This window comes from Hyla sarda, chromosome 6 (assembly GCF_029499605.1).
Source record: "Hyla sarda isolate aHylSar1 chromosome 6, aHylSar1.hap1, whole genome shotgun sequence".
NCBI lineage: Eukaryota > Metazoa > Chordata > Amphibia > Anura > Hylidae > Hyla > Hyla sarda.
This window is the reverse complement of record NC_079194.1, coordinates 142196919-142219767: the sequence shown is the minus strand read 5'-3', so window position 1 is coordinate 142219767 and position 22849 is coordinate 142196919. Positions and strand designations below refer to the sequence as shown.

The 22849-nt window shown below is 38.4% G+C and overlaps 1 protein-coding gene and 1 long non-coding RNA gene across 6 annotated transcripts in view; one reads left to right on the top strand and one right to left on the bottom strand.

Moving 5' to 3' along the window:
- The window catches only part of LOC130276250 (uncharacterized), a 36581-nt gene extending 28386 nt beyond the window's left edge, over window positions 1–8195 (bottom strand). Inside the window, exon 1 of the long non-coding RNA XR_008845060.1 lies at window positions 8074–8195. This is a non-coding gene — a long non-coding RNA (uncharacterized LOC130276250). The remainder of the gene's footprint in view (window positions 1–8073) is intronic.
- Window positions 8196–8197: 2 nt separating this feature from the next.
- Window positions 8198–22849, top strand: part of DOK4 (docking protein 4) — a 41216-nt gene continuing 26564 nt past the window's right edge. For 2 of the 5 annotated variants that reach the window (XM_056525339.1, XM_056525338.1), the window contains exon 1: window positions 8198–8409. In XM_056525339.1, coding sequence (XP_056381314.1) covers window positions 8344–8409 — 66 coding nt within the window. In that variant the 5' untranslated portion in view covers window positions 8198–8343. Of the gene's footprint in view, window positions 8414–22849 lie in introns of all 5 variants that reach the window. The other 3 variants (XM_056525342.1, XM_056525340.1, XM_056525341.1) reach the window with 2 other exon arrangements.

Sequence of the window (22849 nt, the reverse complement as noted above, 5' to 3'; positions counted from 1 at the left end):
TATACATCCGGTATGGATACTATAGGTGGCAGGTGTGTGTACATAACGGCCCCTCCCTTATACATCCTGTATCAATGCTATAGGTGGAAGGTGTGTGTATTTAACGGTCTCTCCTTTATACATACTGTATGGATACTATAGGTGTCAGGTGTGTGTACATAACGGCCCCTCCCTTATACATCCTGTAAGGATACTATAGGTGACAGGTGTGTGTATATAAAGGCCCCTCCCTTATACATCCTGTATGGATACTATAGGTGGCAGGTGTGTGTATTTATTGGTCTCTCCTTTATACATACTGTATGGATACTATAGGAGGCAGGTGTGTGTGTATAGCGCCCCCCTTATACATCCTGTATGGAAACTATAGGTGGCAGGTGTGTGTATATATAATGGTCCCTCCCTTATACATCCTGCATGGATAGTCTAGGTGGCAGGTGTGTGTATATATAATGGTCCCTCCCTTATACATCCTGTATGGATACTATAGGTGACAGGTGTGTGTATATAACGGCCCCTCCCTCATACATCCTGTATGGATACTAGTATACTATATACTATAGGTGGCAGGTGTGTGTATATAACAGCTCCTCCCTTATACATCCGGAATGGATACTATAGGTGGCAGGTGTGTGTATATAACAGCCTCTCCCTTATACATCCGGTATGGATACTATAGGTAGCAGGTGCGTGTATATAACAGCCCCTCCCTTATACATCCGGTATGGATACTCTAGGTGGCAGGTGTGTGTATATAACAGCCCCTCCCTTATACATCCTTTATGGATACTATAGGTGGCAGGTGTGTGTGTATATAACAGCCCCTCCCTTATACATCCGGTATGGATACTATAGTTGGCAGGTGTGTGTATATAACAGCCCCTCCCTTATACATCCGGTATGGATACTATAGGTGGCAGGTGTGTGTATATAACAGCCCCTCCCTTATACATCCGGTATGGATACAATAGGTTGCAGGCGTGTATATAACAGCCCCTCCCTTATACATCCGGTATGGATACTATAGGTAGCAGGTGTGTATATAACAGCCCCTCCCTTATACATCCTGTATGGATACTATAGGTGGCAGGTGTGTGTATATAACAGCCCCTCCCTTATACATCCGGTATGGATACTATAGGTAGCAGGTGCGTGTATATAACAGCCCCTCCCTTATACATCCGGTATGGATACTCTAGGTGGCAGGTGTGTGTATATAACAGCCCCTCCCTTATACATCCTTTATGGATACTATAGGTGGCAGGTGTGTGTGTATATAACAGCCCCTCCCTTATACATCCGGTATGGATACTATAGTTGGCAGGTGTGTGTATATAACAGCCCCTCCCTTATACATCCGGTATGGATACTATAGGTGGCAGGTGTGTGTATATAACAGCCCCTCCCTTATACATCCGGTATGGATACAATAGGTTGCAGGCGTGTATATAACAGCCCCTCCCTTATACATCCGGTATGGATACTATAGGTAGCAGGTGTGTATATAACAGCCCCTCCCTTATACATCCTGTATGGATACTATAGGTGGCAGGTGTGTGTATATAACAGCCCCTCCCTTATACATCCGGTATGGATACTATAGGTGGCAGGTGTGTGTGTATATAACAGCCCCTCCCTTATACATCCGGTATGGATACTATAGGTAGCAGTTGTGTGTATATAACAGCCCCTCCCTTATACATCCTGTATGGATACTATAGGTGGCAGGTGTGTGTATATAACAGCCCCTCCCTTATACATCCGGTATGGATACTATAGGTGGCAGGTGTGTTTATATAACAGCCCCTCCCTTATACATCCGGTATGGATACTATAGGTAGCAGGTGTGTTTATATAACAGCCCCTCCCTTATACATCCGGTATGGATACTATAGGTAGCAGGTGTGTGTATATAACAGCCCCTCCCTTATACATCCGGTATGGATACTATAGGTGGCAGGTGTGTGTGTATATAACAGCCCCTCCCTTATACATCCGGTATGGATACTATAGGTAGCAGGTGTGTGTATATAACAGCCCCTCCCTTATACATCCGGTATGGATACTATAGGTGGCAGGTGTGTGTATATAACAGCCCCTCCCTTATACATCCGGTATGGATACTATAGGTAGCAGGTGTGTGTATATAACAGCCCCTTCCTTATACATCCGGTATGGATACTATAGGTGGCAGGTGTGTTTATATAACAGCCCCTCCCTTATACATCCGGTATGGATACTATAGGTGGCAGGTGTGTGTATATAACAGCCCCTCCCTTATACATCCGGTATGGATACAATAGGTTGCAGGCGTGTATATAACAGCCCCTCCCTTATACATCCGGTATGGATACTATAGGTAGCAGGTGTGTATATAACAGCCCCTCCCTTATACATCCTGTATGGATACTATAGGTGGCAGGTGTGTGTATATAACAGCCCCTCCCTTATACATCCGGTATGGATACTATAGGTGGCAGGTGTGTGTGTATATAACAGCCCCTCCCTTATACATCCGGTATGGATACTATAGGTAGCAGTTGTGTGTATATAACAGCCCCTCCCTTATACATCCTGTATGGATACTATAGGTGGCAGGTGTGTGTATATAACAGCCCCTCCCTTATACATCCGGTATGGATACTATAGGTGGCAGGTGTGTTTATATAACAGCCCCTCCCTTATACATCCGGTATGGATACTATAGGTGGCAGGTGTGTTTATATAACAGCCCCTCCCTTATACATCCGGTATGGATACTATAGGTGGCAGGTGTGTGTGTATATAACAGCCCCTCCCTTATACATCCGGTATGGATACTATAGGTAGCAGGTGTGTGTATATAACAGCCCCTCCCTTATACATCCGGTATGGATACTATAGGTGGCAGGTGTGTGTATATAACAGCCCCTCCCTTATACATCCGGTATGGATACTATAGGTAGCAGGTGTGTGTATATAACAGCCCCTTCCTTATACATCCGGTATGGATACTATAGGTGGCAGGTGTGTGTATATAACAGCCCCTCCCTTATACATCTGGTATGGATACTATAGGTGGCAGGTGTGTGTATATAACAGCCCCTCCCTTATACATCCGGTATGGATACTATAGGTGGCAGGTGTGTGTATATAACAGCCCCTCCCTTATACATCCGGTATGGATACTATAGGTGGCAGGTGTGTGTACATAACGGCCCCTCCCTTATACATCCTGTATAGGTGGCAGGTGTGTATATAACAGCCCCTCCCTTATACATCCTGTATAGGTGGCAGGTGTGTATATAATGGTCCCTCCCTTATACATCCTGTATGGATACTATAGGTGTCAAATGTGTGTATATAATGGTCCCTCCCTTATACATGCTGTATAGGTGTCAGGTGTGTGTATATAATGGTCCCTCCCTTATACATGCTGTATAGGTGTCAGGTGTGTGTATATAATGGTCCTTCCCTTATACATCCTGTATAGGTGTCAGGTGTGTGTATATAATGGCCCCTCCCTTATACATGCTGTATAGGTGTCAGGTGTGTGTATATAATGGTTCCTCCCTTATATATGCTGTATAGGTGTCAGGTGTGTATATATAATGGTCCCTCCCTTATACATGCTGTATAGGTGTCAGGTGTGTGTATATAATGGTTCCTCCCTTATATATGCTGTATAGGTGTCAGGTGTGTGTATATAATGGTCCCTCCCTTATATATACTGTATAGGTGTCGGGTGTGTGTATATAGTGGTCCCTCCCTTATACATGCTGTATAGGTGTCAGGTGTGTATATATAATGGTCCCTCCCTTATACATGCTGTATAGGTGTCAGGTGTGTGTATATAATGGTTCCTCCCTTATATATGCTGTATAGGTGTCAGGTGTGTGTATATAATGGTCCCTCCCTTGTATATACTGTATAGGTGTCAGGTGTGTGTATATAGTGGTCCCTCCCTTATACATGCTGTATAGGTGTCAGGTGTGTATATATAATGGTCCCTCCCTTATACATGCTGTATAGGTGTCAGGTGTGTGTATATAATGGTTCCTCCCTTATATATGCTGTATAGGTGTCAGGTGTGTGTATATAATGGTCCCTCCCTTGTATATACTGTATAGGTGTCAGGTGTGTGTATATAATGGTCTCTCCCTTATATATGCTGTATAGGTGTCAGGTGTGTGTATATAATGGTCCCTCCCTTATACATGCTGTATAGGTGTCAGGTGTGTGTATATAATGGTCCCTCCCTTATACATGCTGTATAGGTGTCAGGTGTGTGTATATAATGGTTCCTCCCTTATATATACTGTATAGGTGTCAGGTGTGTTTATAGTGGTCCCTCCCTTATATATGCTGTATAGGTGTCAGGTGTGTGTATATAATGGTCCCTCCCTTATATATACTGTATAGGTGTCAGGTGTGTATATAGTGGTCCCTCCCTTATACATGCTGTATAGGTGTCAGGTGTGTGTATATAATGGTCCCTCCCTTATATATGCTGTATAGGTGTCAGGTGTGTGTATATAATGGTCCCACCCTTATATATGCTGTATAGGTGTCAGGTGTGTGTATATAATGGTTCCTCCCTTATATATACTGTATAGGTGTCAGGTGTGTTTATAGTGGTCCCTCCCTTATATATGCTGTATAGGTGTCAGGTGTGTGTATATAATGGTCCCTCCCTTATATATACTGTATAGGTGTCAGGTGTGTATATAGTGGTCCCTCCCTTATACATGCTGTATAGGTGTCAGGTGTGTGTATATAATGGTCCCTCCCTTATATATGCTGTATAGGTGTCAGGTGTGTGTATATAATGGTCCCTCCCTTATATATACTGTATAGGTGTCAGGTGTGTATATAGTGGTCCCTCCCTTATACATGCTGTATAGGTGTCAGGTGTGTGTATATAATGGTCCCTCCCTTATATATACTGTATAGGTGTCGGGTGTGTGTATATAGTGGTCCCTCCCTTATACATTTTGTATAGGTGTCAGGTGTGTGTATATAATGGTTCCTCCCTTATATATACTGTATAGGTGTCAGGTGTGTGTATATAATGGTTCCTCCCTTATATATACTGTATAGGTGTCAGGTGTGTGTATATAATGGTCCCTCCCTTATATATACTGTATAGGTGTCGGGTGTGTGTATATAGTGGTCCCTCCCTTATACATGCTGTATAGGTGTCAGGTGTGTATATATAATGGTCCCTCCCTTATACATGCTGTATAGGTGTCAGGTGTGTGTATATAATGGTTCCTCCCTTATATATGCTGTATAGGTGTCAGGTGTGTGTATATAATGGTCCCTCCCTTGTATATACTGAATAGGTGTCAGGTGTGTGTATATAGTGGTCCCTCCCTTATACATGCTGTATAGGTGTCAGGTGTGTATATATAATGGTCCCTCCCTTATACATGCTGTATAGGTGTCAGGTGTGTGTATATAATGGTTCCTCCCTTATATATGCTGTATAGGTGTCAGGTGTGTGTGTATATAATGGTCCCTCCCTTGTATATACTGTATAGGTGTCAGGTGTGTGTATATAATGGTCTCTCCCTTATATATGCTGTATAGGTGTCAGGTGTGTGTATATAATGGTCCCTCCCTTATACATGCTGTATAGGTGTCAGGTGTGTGTATATAATGGTCCCTCCCTTATACATGCTGTATAGGTGTCAGGTGTGTGTATATAATGGTTCCTCCCTTATATATACTGTATAGGTGTCAGGTGTGTTTATAGTGGTCCCTCCCTTATATATGCTGTATAGGTGTCAGGTGTGTGTATATAATGGTCCCTCCCTTATATATACTGTATAGGTGTCAGGTGTGTATATAGTGGTCCCTCCCTTATACATGCTGTATAGGTGTCAGGTGTGTGTATATAATGGTCCCTCCCTTATATATGCTGTATAGGTGTCAGGTGTGTGTATATAATGGTCCCTCCCTTATATATGCTGTATAGGTGTCAGGTGTGTGTATATAATGGTTCCTCCCTTATATATACTGTATAGGTGTCAGGTGTGTTTATAGTGGTCCCTCCCTTATATATGCTGTATAGGTGTCAGGTGTGTGTATATAATGGTCCCTCCCTTATATATACTGTATAGGTGTCAGGTGTGTATATAGTGGTCCCTCCCTTATACATGCTGTATAGGTGTCAGGTGTGTGTATATAATGGTCCCTCCCTTATATATGCTGTATAGGTGTCAGGTGTGTGTATATAATGGTCCCTCCCTTATATATACTGTATAGGTGTCAGGTGTGTATATAGTGGTCCCTCCCTTATACATGCTGTATAGGTGTCAGGTGTGTGTATATAATGGTCCCTCCCTTATATATACTGTATAGGTGTCGGGTGTGTGTATATAGTGGTCCCTCCCTTATACATGCTGTATAGGTGTCAGGTGTGTGTATATAATGGTTCCTCCCTTATATATACTGTATAGGTGTCAGGTGTGTGTATATAATGGTTCCTCCCTTATATATACTGTATAGGTGTCAGGTGTGTGTATATAATGGTCCCTCCCTTATATATACTGTATAGGTGTCGGGTGTGTGTATATAGTGGTCCCTCCCTTATACATGCTGTATAGGTGTCAGGTGTGTATATATAATGGTCCCTCCCTTATACATGCTGTATAGGTGTCAGGTGTGTGTATATAATGGTTCCTCCCTTATATATGCTGTATAGGTGTCAGGTGTGTGTATATAATGGTCCCTCCCTTGTATATACTGTATAGGTGTCAGGTGTGTGTATATAGTGGTCCCTCCCTTATACATGCTGTATAGGTGTCAGGTGTGTATATATAATGGTCCCTCCCTTATACATGCTGTATAGGTGTCAGGTGTGTGTATATAATGGTTCCTCCCTTATATATGCTGTATAGGTGTCAGGTGTGTGTATATAATGGTCCCTCCCTTTTATATACTGTATAGGTGTCAGGTGTGTGTATATAATGGTCTCTCCCTTATATATGCTGTATAGGTGTCAGGTGTGTGTATATAATGGTCCCTCCCTTATACATGCTGTATAGGTGTCAGGTGTGTGTATATAATGGTCCCTCCCTTATACATGCTGTATAGGTGTCAGGTGTGTGTATATAATGGTTCCTCCCTTATATATACTGTATAGGTGTCAGGTGTGTTTATAGTGGTCCCTCCCTTATATATGCTGTATAGGTGTCAGGTGTGTGTATATAATGGTCCCTCCCTTATATATACTGTATAGGTGTCAGGTGTGTATATAGTGGTCCCTCCCTTATACATGCTGTATAGGTGTCAGGTGTGTGTATATAATGGTCCCTCCCTTATATATGCTGTATAGGTGTCAGGTGTGTGTATATAATGGTCCCTCCCTTATATATGCTGTATAGGTGTCAGGTGTGTGTATATAATGGTTCCTCCCTTATATATACTGTATAGGTGTCAGGTGTGTTTATAGTGGTCCCTCCCTTATATATGCTGTATAGGTGTCAGGTGTGTGTATATAATGGTCCCTCCCTTATATATACTGTATAGGTGTCAGGTGTGTATATAGTGGTCCCTCCCTTATACATGCTGTATAGGTGTCAGGTGTGTGTATATAATGGTCCCTCCCTTATATATGCTGTATAGGTGTCAGGTGTGTGTATATAATGGTCCCTCCCTTATATATACTGTATAGGTGTCAGGTGTGTATATAGTGGTCCCTCCCTTATACATGCTGTATAGGTGTCAGGTGTGTGTATATAATGGTCCCTCCCTTATATATACTGTATAGGTGTCGGGTGTGTGTATATAGTGGTCCCTCCCTTATACATGCTGTATAGGTGTCAGGTGTGTGTATATAATGGTTCCTCCCTTATATATACTGTATAGGTGTCAGGTGTGTGTATATAATGGTTCCTCCCTTATATATACTGTATAGGTGTCAGGTGTGTGTATATAATGGTCCCTCCCTTATATATACTGTATAGGTGTCGGGTGTGTGTATATAGTAGCACCTCCCTGAAATATTATGTACAGATGTCAGGTGTGAGTGTTTAGTGTGCCCCATATTCGCACATTCTCTAGAAGTGTCAGGTGTGTTTCTCTTACATGAATGGATCGGGGTTCCCCTTTATGTGATCTTTTCTTCTGTCCTTGATCGTACGTATGCCAGCCCGTGAGCTTTATAAGCGTTCGGTTATATGTGACTACATAGCGTAGCCTGTATGCCCCACCCCGGCTCGTGCAGTGGTTTGCGCCAAACCTCCCCCAACTCTGGTTTTCGTGGATTTGTCCACTGGCTGTCGGAGGGGGAACCGGGCAGTGACAGGAGCGGAGCCGGGAGGAGGATGAGGAGAGCCGGGCCGGGTCAGCTGCGTCATGGCCTCCAACTCCACGGACATCGTCAGACAGGGCTACGTGCGGATGAAGAGCAGGAAACTCGGGGTGTGTATGTATATCATGGACTACACCCCATAGGAACCCGCCCTGCATCAGCACCTCCATATTAATAACACTGCACCCCAACAAGCAGCTCTCTGCATGGACACTGCACCCCAAAAACCGCGACTACAGGAACACTACACCCTGACCGCTAGCCACTGCAGAACCAGTGTATAAAACACCCCAAAACTGAACCCTACATAAACACCCCCATATTCTGGACTCTGCACCCCAATAAAAATGCAGTACATGAACCCTGCCTATAGACAGTTTTACATAGACACTGCACCCCAATAGAGTGCCCTGAAATATCGCTGTACCCCAGACTTCAGACACTGCATGATCCCTGTACCCCAATAGTGTATACACATCACCCTAACAACACTGATCTCTATCAGTACATATATTATACACTGATTTCTCCTCATCCTTATTGCTATATGTTCTGATAGTAATAATCCTTAATAATCCCTATAGCTGTATATACTGTACAGAGTATTAATCCTAAATAATCCCTATTGCTGTATATACTGTACAGAGTATTAATCCTTAATAATCCCTATTGCTGTATATACTGTACAGAGTAATAATCCTTAATAATCCTTATTGCTGTATATACTGTACAGTGTAATAATCCTTACTAATCCCTATAGCTGTATACTGTACAGTGTAATAATCCTTACTAATCCCTATAGCTGTATACTGCACAGTGTAATAATCCTTACTAATCCCTATAGCTGTATACTGTACAGTGTAATAATCCTTACTAATCCCTATAGCTGTATACTGTACAGAGTATTAATCCTTAATAATCCCTATTGCTGTATATACTGTACAGAGTATTAATCCTTAATAATCCCTATTGCTGTATATACTGTACAGAGTATTAATCCTTAATAATCCCTATTGCTGTATATACTGTACAGAGTATTAATCCTTAATAATCCCTATTGCTGTATATACTGTACAGAGTAATAATTCTTACTAATCCCTATTACTGCATATACTGTACGGAGTAATAATCCTTAATAATCCTTATTGCTGTATATACTGTACAGTGTAATAATCCTTACTAATCCCTATAGCTGTATACTGTACAGTGTAATAATCCTTACTAATCCCTATAGCTGTATACTGCACAGTGTAATAATCCTTACTAATCCCTATAGCTGTATACTGTACAGTGTAATAATCCTTACTAATCCCTATAGCTGTATACTGTACAGAGTAATAATCCTTACTAATCCCTATAGCTGTATACTGTACAGAGTAATAATCCTTACTAATCCCTATAGCTGTATACTGTACAGAGTAATAATCCTTACTAATCCCTATAGCTGTATACTGTACAGAGTAATAATCCTTACTAATCCCTATAGCTGTACACTGTACACTGTAATAATCCTTACTAATCCCTATAGCTGTATACTGTACACTGTAATAATCCTTACTAATCCCTATAGCTGTATACTGTACACTGTAATAATCCTTACTAATCCCTATAGCTGTATACTGTACACTGTAATAATCCTTACTAATCCCTATAGCTGTATACTGTACACTGTAATAATCCTTACTAATCTCTATAGCTGTATACTGTACACTGTAATAGTCCTTACTAATCCCTATAGCTGTATACTGTACAGTGTGATAATCCTTACTAATCCCTATAGCTGTATACTGTACAGTGTAATAATCCTTACTAATCCCTATAGCTGTATACTGTACACTGTAATAATCCTTACTAATCCCTATAGCTGTATACTGTACAGTTTAATAATCCCTGCATGTACAGTGAAATAAACCTTTTTTAATCCCTATTGCTGTATGCACTGTACAGTGTGATAATCCTACTAATCCCTATTGCTGTATGCACTGTACAGTGTAATAATTCTTACTAATCCCTATAGCTGTAAACTGTACAGTGTAATAATCCTTATTAATCCCTATAGCTGTATACTGTACACTGTAATAATCCTTACTAATCCCTATAGCTGTATACTGTACACTGTAACAATCCCTGCATGTACAGTGAAATAAACCTTTTTTAATCCCTATTGCTGTATGCACTGTACAGTGTAATAATCCTTATTAATCCCTATAGCTGTATACTGTACACTGTAATAATCCTTACTAATCCCTATAGCTGTATACTGTACAGTGTAATAATCCTTACTAATCCCTATAGCTGTATACTGTACACTGTAATAATCCCTGCATGTACAGTGAAATAAACCTTTTTTAATCCCTATTGCTGTATGCACTGTACACTGAGATAATCCTACTAATCCCTATTATTGCTTATACTGTACAGTGTCATAATCCTATGACCACAAACAACTAAGACATACATACAGTAGATCAGGTATAAAAAAATATATCTTTATTAATACACAAATGCAAAACACATACATTTAAAATTCATAAACTATATACGTAATCACACAGAGAGTAACACTGGTATGAATTGAACAAAAATGAAGGCTTGCAGATACCAATAGACTGTAAATAAGATTATTGGATTGTTGGATATAGGATACTATACCCCCATGTAACAGGCAGCTCTAGTAATGCCACAAAGTATGGATAATGCATAGTACTAAATAAATATAGTCTAATGGCAGAAAATACAGAATATCCCCAGAAGAAGCCATTGGAGCGAAATGGTAATGCCAGTCTGTTACTTTCCCGTTGTTGTATATTCTGTATATTGTAGACTATTTATTTTGTGGCATTACTAGAGCTGCCTGTTACATGGGGGTATAGTATCCTATGTCCACCAATCCAATAATCATATTTACAGTCTATTGGTATCTGCAAGCCTTTATTTTATGTTCGACTCATACCAGTGTTACTCTCTGTGTGGTTACGTATGTATATTTTATGAAATGTGAATGTATGTGTTTTGTATTTGTGTATTAATAAAGACATATTTTTTAATACCTGATCTATATACATCTTAGTTGTTTGTGGTCATATGAGTTAATGGCGTAGGATCTGTTACATATGGGAACATTGCTAGTATCTAGTGTCATTGGGGGGTATTTATCAATTTTGCCTGTTGAACGTTTCTTTTTACCCTTTTTTTTCACTTTGGTTTTCGCGGACATGCACCAAATTTATGATTTGGTACAAGTTGTTAGTAATTTTGGCTCAAATGTTGAAATCAGCTGTTCACAGCGCCTTTTACACAGAACTTACCACCACAGAGGACGCGTATTTTACCCTGTAGAGCAGCCATTTCGGAGTCCCTCCTGCAGTATATCAGCAAGTGACGTGAGTTATTTTCTTTTGTGGGGTTTGTAGCCACCATGTGAAATGGATTTTATTTTCAACTTGGGTATTTTTTTTTTTTTGTTACTTTAGTGCAGTGGTCTTCAACCTGCGGACCTCCAGATGTTGCAAAACTACAATTCCCAGCATGCCCGGACAGCCGTTGGCTGTCCGGGCATGCTGGGAGTTGTAGTTTTGCAACATATGGAGGTCCGCAGGTTGGAGACCACTGCTTTAGTGCTTACCTTTCCTGAACCTGTGCGGCCATGTCCAGTCCTGTCTCAACGGAGGGTGAAGGTTCCTCAGAGACAACTATGTCGCAGGATAGTATTGAGCAGCCCCGGAGGCATCGCTGCTTTCACAAAAAAAAATTTTTTAATGTAATTTGACGCCTTTACATTTTCTGACATTGGTAAGTGTGTTTTCCATGTGGAAAATTTCTTGGCGGGGATTTGCGCAAAAAAAACGGGATTTGCGCCAAAATTGCACCAAAGATCGATTGGCGCAAATGATGAATTACTGACTAAAGTTAAAATCACACACAGGACCGTGTGATTTTGAGAAAGTTGTAAAAATGACAGTGGAGAAGATGCGCCAAACTCTGACGCAAAAAGACACTGCGCCAAAGTATTGCGCCAAAGTTACGTGAAAGAAAACACATAATTCCTTTTATAAATACCCCCCATAATCCTTACTTATCCCTAATATTGCATATTCTGTACAATGTCATGATCCTTCTAATCCCTATGTGCAGTGTTATAACCATTTTCTCCGAACTCTGTTAGGCAGCCCACACTCGGCACCCCAATAATCAACACTCTGTATAAATGCTACACCTTAACAGTGGACCATTACATGTTCACTGTGCACAAAAAGAACCATTGCATGCAGTAATTTTTCCTCCACGATGTCCCGTCACTGTATCACGTCCGTAATGAATTACGGGCATATACGGGTGCACACGGGCAGTTACAAAACCCCATAGGCTGCAATGCGATTTAGTCACGGCTGTCAGGGGTTTTGTAACGGCCGGTTTTCCCCGATATAGTGATGGAACTTGTGACGGAAGTTCCTAAACGGAACTATTTCATAGTGTGAAAGAGGCCTAATCCCTATTACTGCATGTACTGTACAGTAATATTACCCTACTAATCCCTATCACTTTATAGACTGTACAGTGATCAATCATTTACTAATCCCTATTACTGTATATACTGTACAGCGATCAATCCTTTACTAATCCCTATTACTGTATATACTGTACAGTGATCAATCCTTTACTAATGCCTATCACTGTATATTCTGTACAGTGATCAATCCTTTACTAATCCCTATTACTGTATATACTGTACAGTGATTAATCCTTTACTAATCCCTATCACTGTATATACTGTACAGTGCTACAATCATTTACTAATTCCTACCACTGTATATACTGTACAGTGCTACAATCATTTACTAATCCCTATTACTGTATATACTGTACAGTGCTACAATCATTTACTAATCCCTATTACTGTTTATACTGTACAGTGATCAATCCTTTACTAATCCCTATCACTGTATATACTGTACAGTAATACAATCCTTTACTAATGCCTATCACTGTATATTCTGTACAGTGATCAATCCTTTACTAATCCCTATTACTGTATATACTGTACAGTGATCAATCCTTTACTAATCCTTATCAGTGTATATTCTGTACAGTGATCAATCCTTTACTAATCCATATTACTGTATATACTGTACAGTGATCAATCCTTTACTAATCCATATTACTGTATAGACTGTACAGTGATCAATCCTTTACAAATCCCTATCACTGTATATTAGGGATGTAAGAAAAAAATCGATTATTGCGATTTTTCACTTCGCGATACTGAAAAATATTTTTGAATCGATCCTTTTAGGGATGTGGAATTTGTATCTCCTGACGCCTGGAACAGCATGTCCCGGCAATCAGGAGATACAAATTCCACATTTGTGGAGCCGGGCAGGCCGAATCTGACGCGGCGGCTCTCTGGGTGTACAGAGCGGGCTCCGACACGTACCCGCTCCGTACTCTGCAGCCCCCGACTGATTTCAGTAGCCGGGGGCCGCTGATGCATCACTGCCGCTAATATCCTGCATGCGGTGCTCAGAGGGGTGTATGGAGCAGGCTCCGGACTCCTGCCTGCTCCATACTCTGCAGTCCCTGGCTGTTCTCAGTAGCCGGGGGCCGCCGCTAATAGCCAGCATGCGGCGATCGCCGCGGCTGGCTATTAACCCTTTAGATCGCTTTGACAGCGGCAACTAAAGGGATCGTGAATGCTCCCTGGTGGGCTGGTAGGGGGGATCGCCCCCTCCCCCCGGCAGAGCGCGATCGCAGGCGGGGGATCCACTGTGGAGGTAGCCTGAGGGCTTACCTCTGCTTCCCTGCTCTCGGTGGCTCTGTCATTGATGGCTGGCTGGACCAGGCTCTATCAATGGATCGCAGATCAATGGAGTTCAATAGAACTCTATTCATCTGCCTGAGGAATCTAATGATTCCTCCTAAAAGTCTAATAAAGTGTACAAAAAAAAATAATTTTTTTTTATAAAAGTGTAAAAGACATTGTTTTTTAGACAGAATTGGGATATATCACGATGTATCATCACCTAGATGGTATCGCGATATATCGGGATATATATCGAATTGCCACACTGGTATTGCGATTCGAATCGTATCGCCAAATTCTTGGCGATTCACACCCCTACTGTATATACTGTACAGTAATACAATCCTTTACTAATCCCTATCAATGTATATACTGTACAGTGGCACAATCATTTACTAATCCCTATCACTGTATAGACTGTACAGTGATCAATCCTTTACTAATCCCTATCACTGTATATACTGTACAGTGATCAATCCTTTACTAATCCCTATCACTGTTTATACTGTACAGTGATCAATCCTTTACTAATCCCTATCACTGTATATACTGTACAATGATCAATCCTTTACTAATTCCTATCACTGTATATACTGTACAATGATCAATCCTTTACTAATCCCTATTACTGTATATACTGTACAGTGATCAATCCTTTACTAATCCCTATCACTGTATATACTGTACAGTGATCAATCCTTTACTAATCCTTATCAGTGTATATACTGTACAGTGATCAATCCTTTACTAATCCCTATCACTGTATATACTGTACAGTGATCAATCCTTTACTAGTCCCTACTACTGTATATACTGTACAGTGCTACAATCATTTACTAATCCCTATTACTGTATATTCTGTACAGTGATCAATCCTTTACTAATCCTTATCAGTGTATATACTGTACAGTGATCAATCCTTTACTAATCCCTATCACTGTATATACTGTACAATGATCAATCCTTTACTAATCCCTATCACTGTATATACTGTACAGTGATCAATCCTTTACTAATCCCTATCACTGTATATACTGTACAATGATCAATCCTTTACTAATTCCTATCACTGTATATACTGTACAATGATCAATCCTTTACTAATCCCTATTACTGTATATACTGTACAGTGATCAATCCCTTACTAATCCCTATCACTGTATATACTGTACAGTGATCAATCCTTTACTAATCCTTATCAGTGTATATACTGTACAGTGATCAATCCTTTACTAATCTCTATCACTGTATATACTGTACAATGATCAATCCTTTACTAATTCCTATCACTGTATATACTGTACAATGATCAATCCTTTACTAATCCCTATTACTGTATATACTGTACAGTGATCAATCCTTTACTAATCCCTATCACTGTATATACTGTACAGTGATCAATCCTTTACTAGTCCCTACTACTGTATATACTGTACAGTGCTACAATCATTTACTAATCTCTTTTACTGTATATACTGTACAGTGATCAATCCTTTACTAATCCCTATTACTGTATATACTGTACAGTGATCAATCCTTTACTAGTCCCTACTACTGTATATACTGTACAGTGATCAATCCTTTACTAGTCCCTATTACTGTATATCAATCCTTTACTAATACCTATCACTGAATATACTGTACAGTGGTACAATCATTTACTAATCCCTATCACTGTGTATACTGTACAGTGATCAATCCTTTACTAATACCTATTACTGTATATACTGTACAGTGATCAATCCTTTACTAATCTCTATCACTGTATATACTGTACAGTGATCAATCATTTACTAATCCCTATCACTGTATATACTGTACAGTGATCAATCCTTTACTAATCCCTATCACTGTATAGACTGTACAGTGATCAATCCTTAACTAATCCCTATCACTGTATATACTGTACAGTGATCAATCATTTACTAATTCCTATCATTGTATATACTGTACAGTGATCAATCCTTTACTAATCCCTATCACTGTATATACTGTACAGTGATCAATCCTTTACTAATCCTTATCAGTGTATATACTGTACAGTGATCAATCCTTTACTAATCCCTATCACTGTATATACTGTACAGTGATCAATCCTTTACTAGTCCCTACTACTGTATATACTGTACAGTGCTATAATCATTTACTAATCTCTATTACTGTATATACTGTACAGTGATCAATCCTTTACTAATCCCTATCACTGTATATACTGTACAGTGATCAATCCTTTACTAGTCCCTACTACTGTATATACTGTACAGTGATCAATCCTTTACTAGTCCCTATTACTGTATATCAATCCTTTACTAATCCCTATCTCTGTATATGCTGTACAGTGATAAATTCTTTACTAATCCTTATCACTGTATATACTGTACAATGATCAATCCTTTACTAGTCCCTACTACTGTATATACTGTACAGTGATCAATCCTTTACTAGTCCCTATTACTGTATATCAATCCTTTACTAATCCCTATCACTGAATATACTGTACAGTGGTACAATCATTTACTAATCCCTATCACTGTATATACTGTACAGTGATCAATCCTTTACTAATCCCTATTACTGTATATACTGTACAGTGATCAATCCTTTACTAATCCCTATTACTGTATATACTGTACAGTGATCAATCATTTACTAATCCCTATCACTGTATATACTGTACAGTGATCAATCCTTTACTAATCCCTATTACTGTATATACTGTACAGTGATCAATCCTTTACTAATCCCTATTACTGTATATACTGTACAGTGATCAATCCTTAACTAATCCCTATCACTGTATATACTGTACAGTGATCAATCATTTACTAATTCCTATCATTGTATATACTGTACAGTGATCAATCCTTTACTAATCCCTATCACTGTATATACTGTACAGTGATCAATCCTTTACTAGTCCCTATTACTGTATATCAATCCTTTACTAATCCCTATCTCTGTATATGCTGTACAGTGATAAATCCTTTACTAACCCTTATCAGTGTATATACTGTACAGTGATCAATCCTTTACTAATCCCTATCACTGTATATACTGTACAGTGATCAATCCTTTACTAGTCCCTACTACTGTATATACTGTACAGTGATCAATCCTTTACTAGTCCCTATTACTGTATATCAATCCTTTACTAATCCCTATCTCTGTATATGCTGTACAGTGATAAATTCTTTACTAATCCTTATCACTGTATATACTGTACAATGATCAATCCTTTACTAGTCCCTACTACTGTATATACTGTACAGTGATCAATCCTTTACTAGTCCCTATTACTGTATATCAATCCTTTACTAATCCCTATCACTGAATATACTGTACAGTGGACAATCCTTTACTAATCCCTATTACTGTATATACTGTACAGTGATCAATCCTTTACTAATCTCTATCACTGTATATACTGTACAGTGATCAATCATTTACTAATCCCTATCACTGTATATACTGTACAGTGATCAATCCTTTACTAATCCCTATCACTGTATAGACTGTACAGTGATCAATCCTTAACTAATCCCTATCACTGTATATACTGTACAGTGATCAATCATTTACTAATCCCTATCACTGTATATACTGTACAGTGGTACAATCATTTACTAATCCCTATATACTGTACAGTGATCAATCCTTTACTAATCCTTAACACTGTATATACTGTACAGTGGTACAATCATTTACTAATTCCTATCACTGTATATACTGTACAGTGATCAATCCTTTACTAGTCCCTATTACTGTATATCAATCCCTATCTCTGTATATGCTGTACAGTGATAAATCCTTTACTAATCCTTATCACTGTATATACTGTACAATGATCAATCCTTTACTTGTCCCTACTACTGTATATACTGTACAGTGATCAATCCTTTACTAGTCCCTATTACTGTATATCAATCCTTTACTAATCCCTATCACTGAATATACTGTACAGTGGTACAATCATTTACTAATCCCTATCACTGTATATACTGTACAGTGATCAATCCTTTACTAATCTCTATCACTGTATATACTGTACAGTGATCAATCATTTACTAATCCCTATCACTGTATATACTGTACAGTGATCAATTCTTTACTAATCCCTATCACTGTATAGGCTGTACAGTGATCAATCCTTTACTAATCCCTATCACTGTATATACTGTACAGTGATCAATCCTTTACTAGTCCCTACTACTGTATATCAATCCTTTACTAATCCCTATCTCTGTATATACTGTACAATGATCAATCCTTTACTAGTCCCTACTACTGTATATACTGTACAGTGATCAATCCTTTACTAGTCCCTATTACTGTAAATCAATCCTTTACTAATCCCTATCACTGAATATACTGTACAGTGGTACAATCATTTACTAATCCCTATCACTGTATATACTGTACAGTGATCAATCATTTACTAATCCCTATTACTGTATATTCTGTACAGTGATCAATCCTTTACTAATCCTTATCATTGTATATACTGTACAGTGATCAATCCTTTACTAATCCCTATCACTGTATATACTGTACAATGATCAATCCTTTACTAATCCCTATCACTGTATATACTGTACAGTGATCAATCCTTTACTAATCCTTATCAGTGTATATACTGTACAGTGATCAATCCTTTACTAATCCCTATCACTGTATATACTGTACAGTGATCAATCCTTTACTAGTTCCTACTACTGTATATACTGTACAGTGCTACAATCATTTACTAATCTCTATTACTGTATATACTGTACAGTGATCAATCTTTTACTAATCCCTATCACTGTATATACTGTACAGTGATCAATCCTTTACTAGTCCCTACTACTGTATATACTGTACAGTGATCAATCCTTTACTAGTCCCTATTACTGTATATCAATCCTTTACTAATCCCTATCTCTGTATATGCTGTACAGTGATAAATCCTTTACTAATCCCTATCACTGTATATACTGTACAGTGATCAATCCTTTACTAGTCCCTACTACTGTATATACTGTACAGTGATCAATCCTTTACTAGTCCCTATTACTGTATATCAATCCTTTACTAATCCCTATCTCTGTATATGCTGTACAGTGATAAATCCTTTACTAATCCTTATCACTGTATATACTGTACAATGATCAATACTTTAATAGTCCCTACTACTGTATATACTGTACAGTGATCAATCCTTTACTAGTCCCTATTACTGTATATCAATCCTTTACTAATCCCTATCACTGAATATACTGTACAGTGGTACAATCATTTACTAATCCCTATCACTGTATATACTGTACAGTGATCAATCCTTTACTAATCCCTATTACTGTATATACTGTACAGTGATCAATCCTTTACTAATCTCTATCACTGTATATACTGTACAGTGATCTATCATTTACTAATCCCTATCACTGTATATACTGTACAGTGATCAATCCTTTACTAATCCCTATCACTGTATAGACTGTACAGTGATCAATCCTTAACTAATCCCTATCACTGTATATACTGTACAGTGATCAATCATTTACTAATTCCTATCACTGTATATACTGTACAGTGATCAATCCTTTACTAATCCCTATCACTGTATATACTGTACAGTGGTACAATCATTTACTAATCCCTATATACTGTACAGTGATCAATCCTTTACTAATCCTTAACACTGTATATACTGTACAGTGGTACAATCATTTACTAATTCCTATCACTGTATATACTGTACAGTGATCAATCCTTTACTAGTCCCTATTACTGTATATCAATCCTTTACTAATCCCTATCTCTGTATATGCTGTACAGTGATAAATCCTTTACTAATCCTTATCACTGTATATACTGTACAATGATCAATCCTTTACTTGTCCCTACTACTGTATATACTGTACAGTGATCAATCCTTTACTAGTCCCTACTACTGTATATACTGTACAGTGATCAATCCTTTACTAGTCCCTATTACTGTATATCAATCCTTTACTAATCCCTATCTCTGTATATGCTGTACAGTGATAAATCCTTTACTAATCCTTATCACTGTATATACTGTACAATGATCAATCCTTTACTTGTCCCTACTACTGTATATACTGTACAGTGATCAATCCTTTACTAGTCCCTATTACTGTATATCAATCCTTTACTAATCCCTATCACTGAATATACTGTACAGTGGTACAATCATTTACTAATCCCTATCACTGTATATACTGTACAGTGATCAATCCTTTACTAATCCCTATTACTGTATATACTGTACAGTGATCAATCCTTTACTAATCTCTATCACTGTATATACTGTACAGTGATCAATCATTTACTAATCCCTATCACTGTATATACTGTACAGTGATCAATCCTTTACTAATCCCTATCACTGTATAGGCTGTACAGTGATCAATCCTTTACTAATCCCTATCACTGTATATACTGTACAGTGATCAATCCTTTACTAGTCCCTACTACTGTTTATACTGTACAGTGATCAATCCTTTACTAGTCCCTATTACTGTATATACTGTACAGTGATCAATCATTTACTAATTCCTATCACTGTATATACTGTACAGTGATCAATCCTTTACTAATCCCTATCACTGTATATACTGTACAGTGGTACAATCATTTACTAATCCCTATATACTGTACAGTGATCAATCCTTTACTAATCCTTAACACTGTATATACTGTACAGTGGTACAATCATTTACTAATTCCTATCACTGTATATACTGTACAGTGATCAATCCTTTACTAGTCCCTATTACTGTATATCAATCCTTTACTAATCCCTATCTCTGTATATGCTGTACAGTGATAAATCCTTTACTAATCCTTATCACTGTATATACTGTACAATGATCAATCCTTTACTTGTCCCTACTACTGTATATACTGTACAGTGATCAATCCTTTACTAGTCCCTATTACTGTATATCAATCCTTTACTAATCCCTATCACTGAATATACTGTACAGTGGTACAATCATTTACTAATCCCTATCACTGTATATACTGTACAGTGATCAATCCTTTACTAATCCCTATTACTGTATATACTGTACAGTGATCAATCCTTTACTAATCTCTATCACTGTATATACTGTACAGTGATCAATCATTTACTAATCCCTATCACTGTATATACTGTACAGTGATCAATCCTTTACTAATCCCTATCACTGTATAGGCTGTACAGTGATCAATCCTTTACTAATCCCTATCACTGCATATACTGTACAGTGATCAATCCTTTACTAGTCCCTACTACTGTTTATACTGTACAGTGATCAATCCTTTACTAGTCCCTATTACTGTATATCAATCCTTTACTAATCCCTATCTCTGTATATACTGTACAATGATCAATCCTTTACTAGTCCCTACTACTGTATATACTGTACAGTGATCAATCCTTTACTAGTCCCTATTACTGTAAATCAATCCTTTACTAATCCCTATCACTGAATATACTGTACAGTGGTACAATCATTTACTAATCCCTATCACTGTATATACTGTACAGTGATCAATCCTTTACTAATCCCTATTACTGTATATACTGTACAGTGATCAATCCTTTTCTAATCTCTATCACTGTATATACTGTACAGTGATCAATCATTTACTAATCCCTATCACTGTATATACTGTACAGTGATCAATCCTTTACTAATCCCTATCACTGTATAGGCTGTACAGTGATCAATCCTTTACTAATCCCTATCACTGTATAGACTGTACAGTGATCAATCCTTTACTAATCCCTATCACTGTATATACTGTACAGTGATCAATCATTTACTAATTCCTATCACTGTATATACCGTACAGTGATCAATCCTTTACTAATCCTTATCACTGTATATACTGTACAGTGATCAATCCTTTACTAATCCCTATCACTGTATATACTGTACAGTGGTACAATCATTTACTAATCCCTATATACTGTACAGTGATCAATCCTTTACTAATCCTTAACACTGTATATACTGTACAGTGGTACAATCATTTACTAATTCCTATCACTGTATATACTGTACAGTGATCAATCCTTTACTAATCCCTAACACTGTATATACTGTACAGTGGTACAATCATTTACTAATCCCTATTACTGTATATACTGTACAGTGATCAATCCTTTACTAATCCCTAACACTGTATATACTGTACAGTGGTACAATCATTTACTAATTCCTATCACTGTATATACTGTACAGTAATACAATCACTGTATATACTGTACAGTAATAAAATAGACTGATATGACATACAGGTCACTCATGGGTTAATCAGCCATCTTTTTCTACTTAGTTAGTTCTTACCTGGCCGCACCTTCCTTTTTCTCTGACTACCTTCCCTATGCCACGTCACATCCTGTTTGACGGAGGCGGGGAGTTTTTTCCACGGTGGGACCCGACCATATGCCAGTGGGTATTTAAACCCCCGTGTGACTAGGTACCAACGCCATGACTAAGAGCAACTGCTCGAAACGCGTTGGCGTTTCACCCCTCTTTTTTTGTTTTTAGTGACATGTCACTCACCACCTAGTGGCGATTTTCCATGTTTTAATTAGTTGCCATTAAAGGTTAAGTTTTATTGGATACCTCAACCTCAAAAAAATAACAGGAACACTTAAACAACACAATGTAACTCCAAGTCAATCACACTTCTGTGAAATCACACTGTCCACTCAGGAAGCAACACTGATTTACAATCAATTTCACATG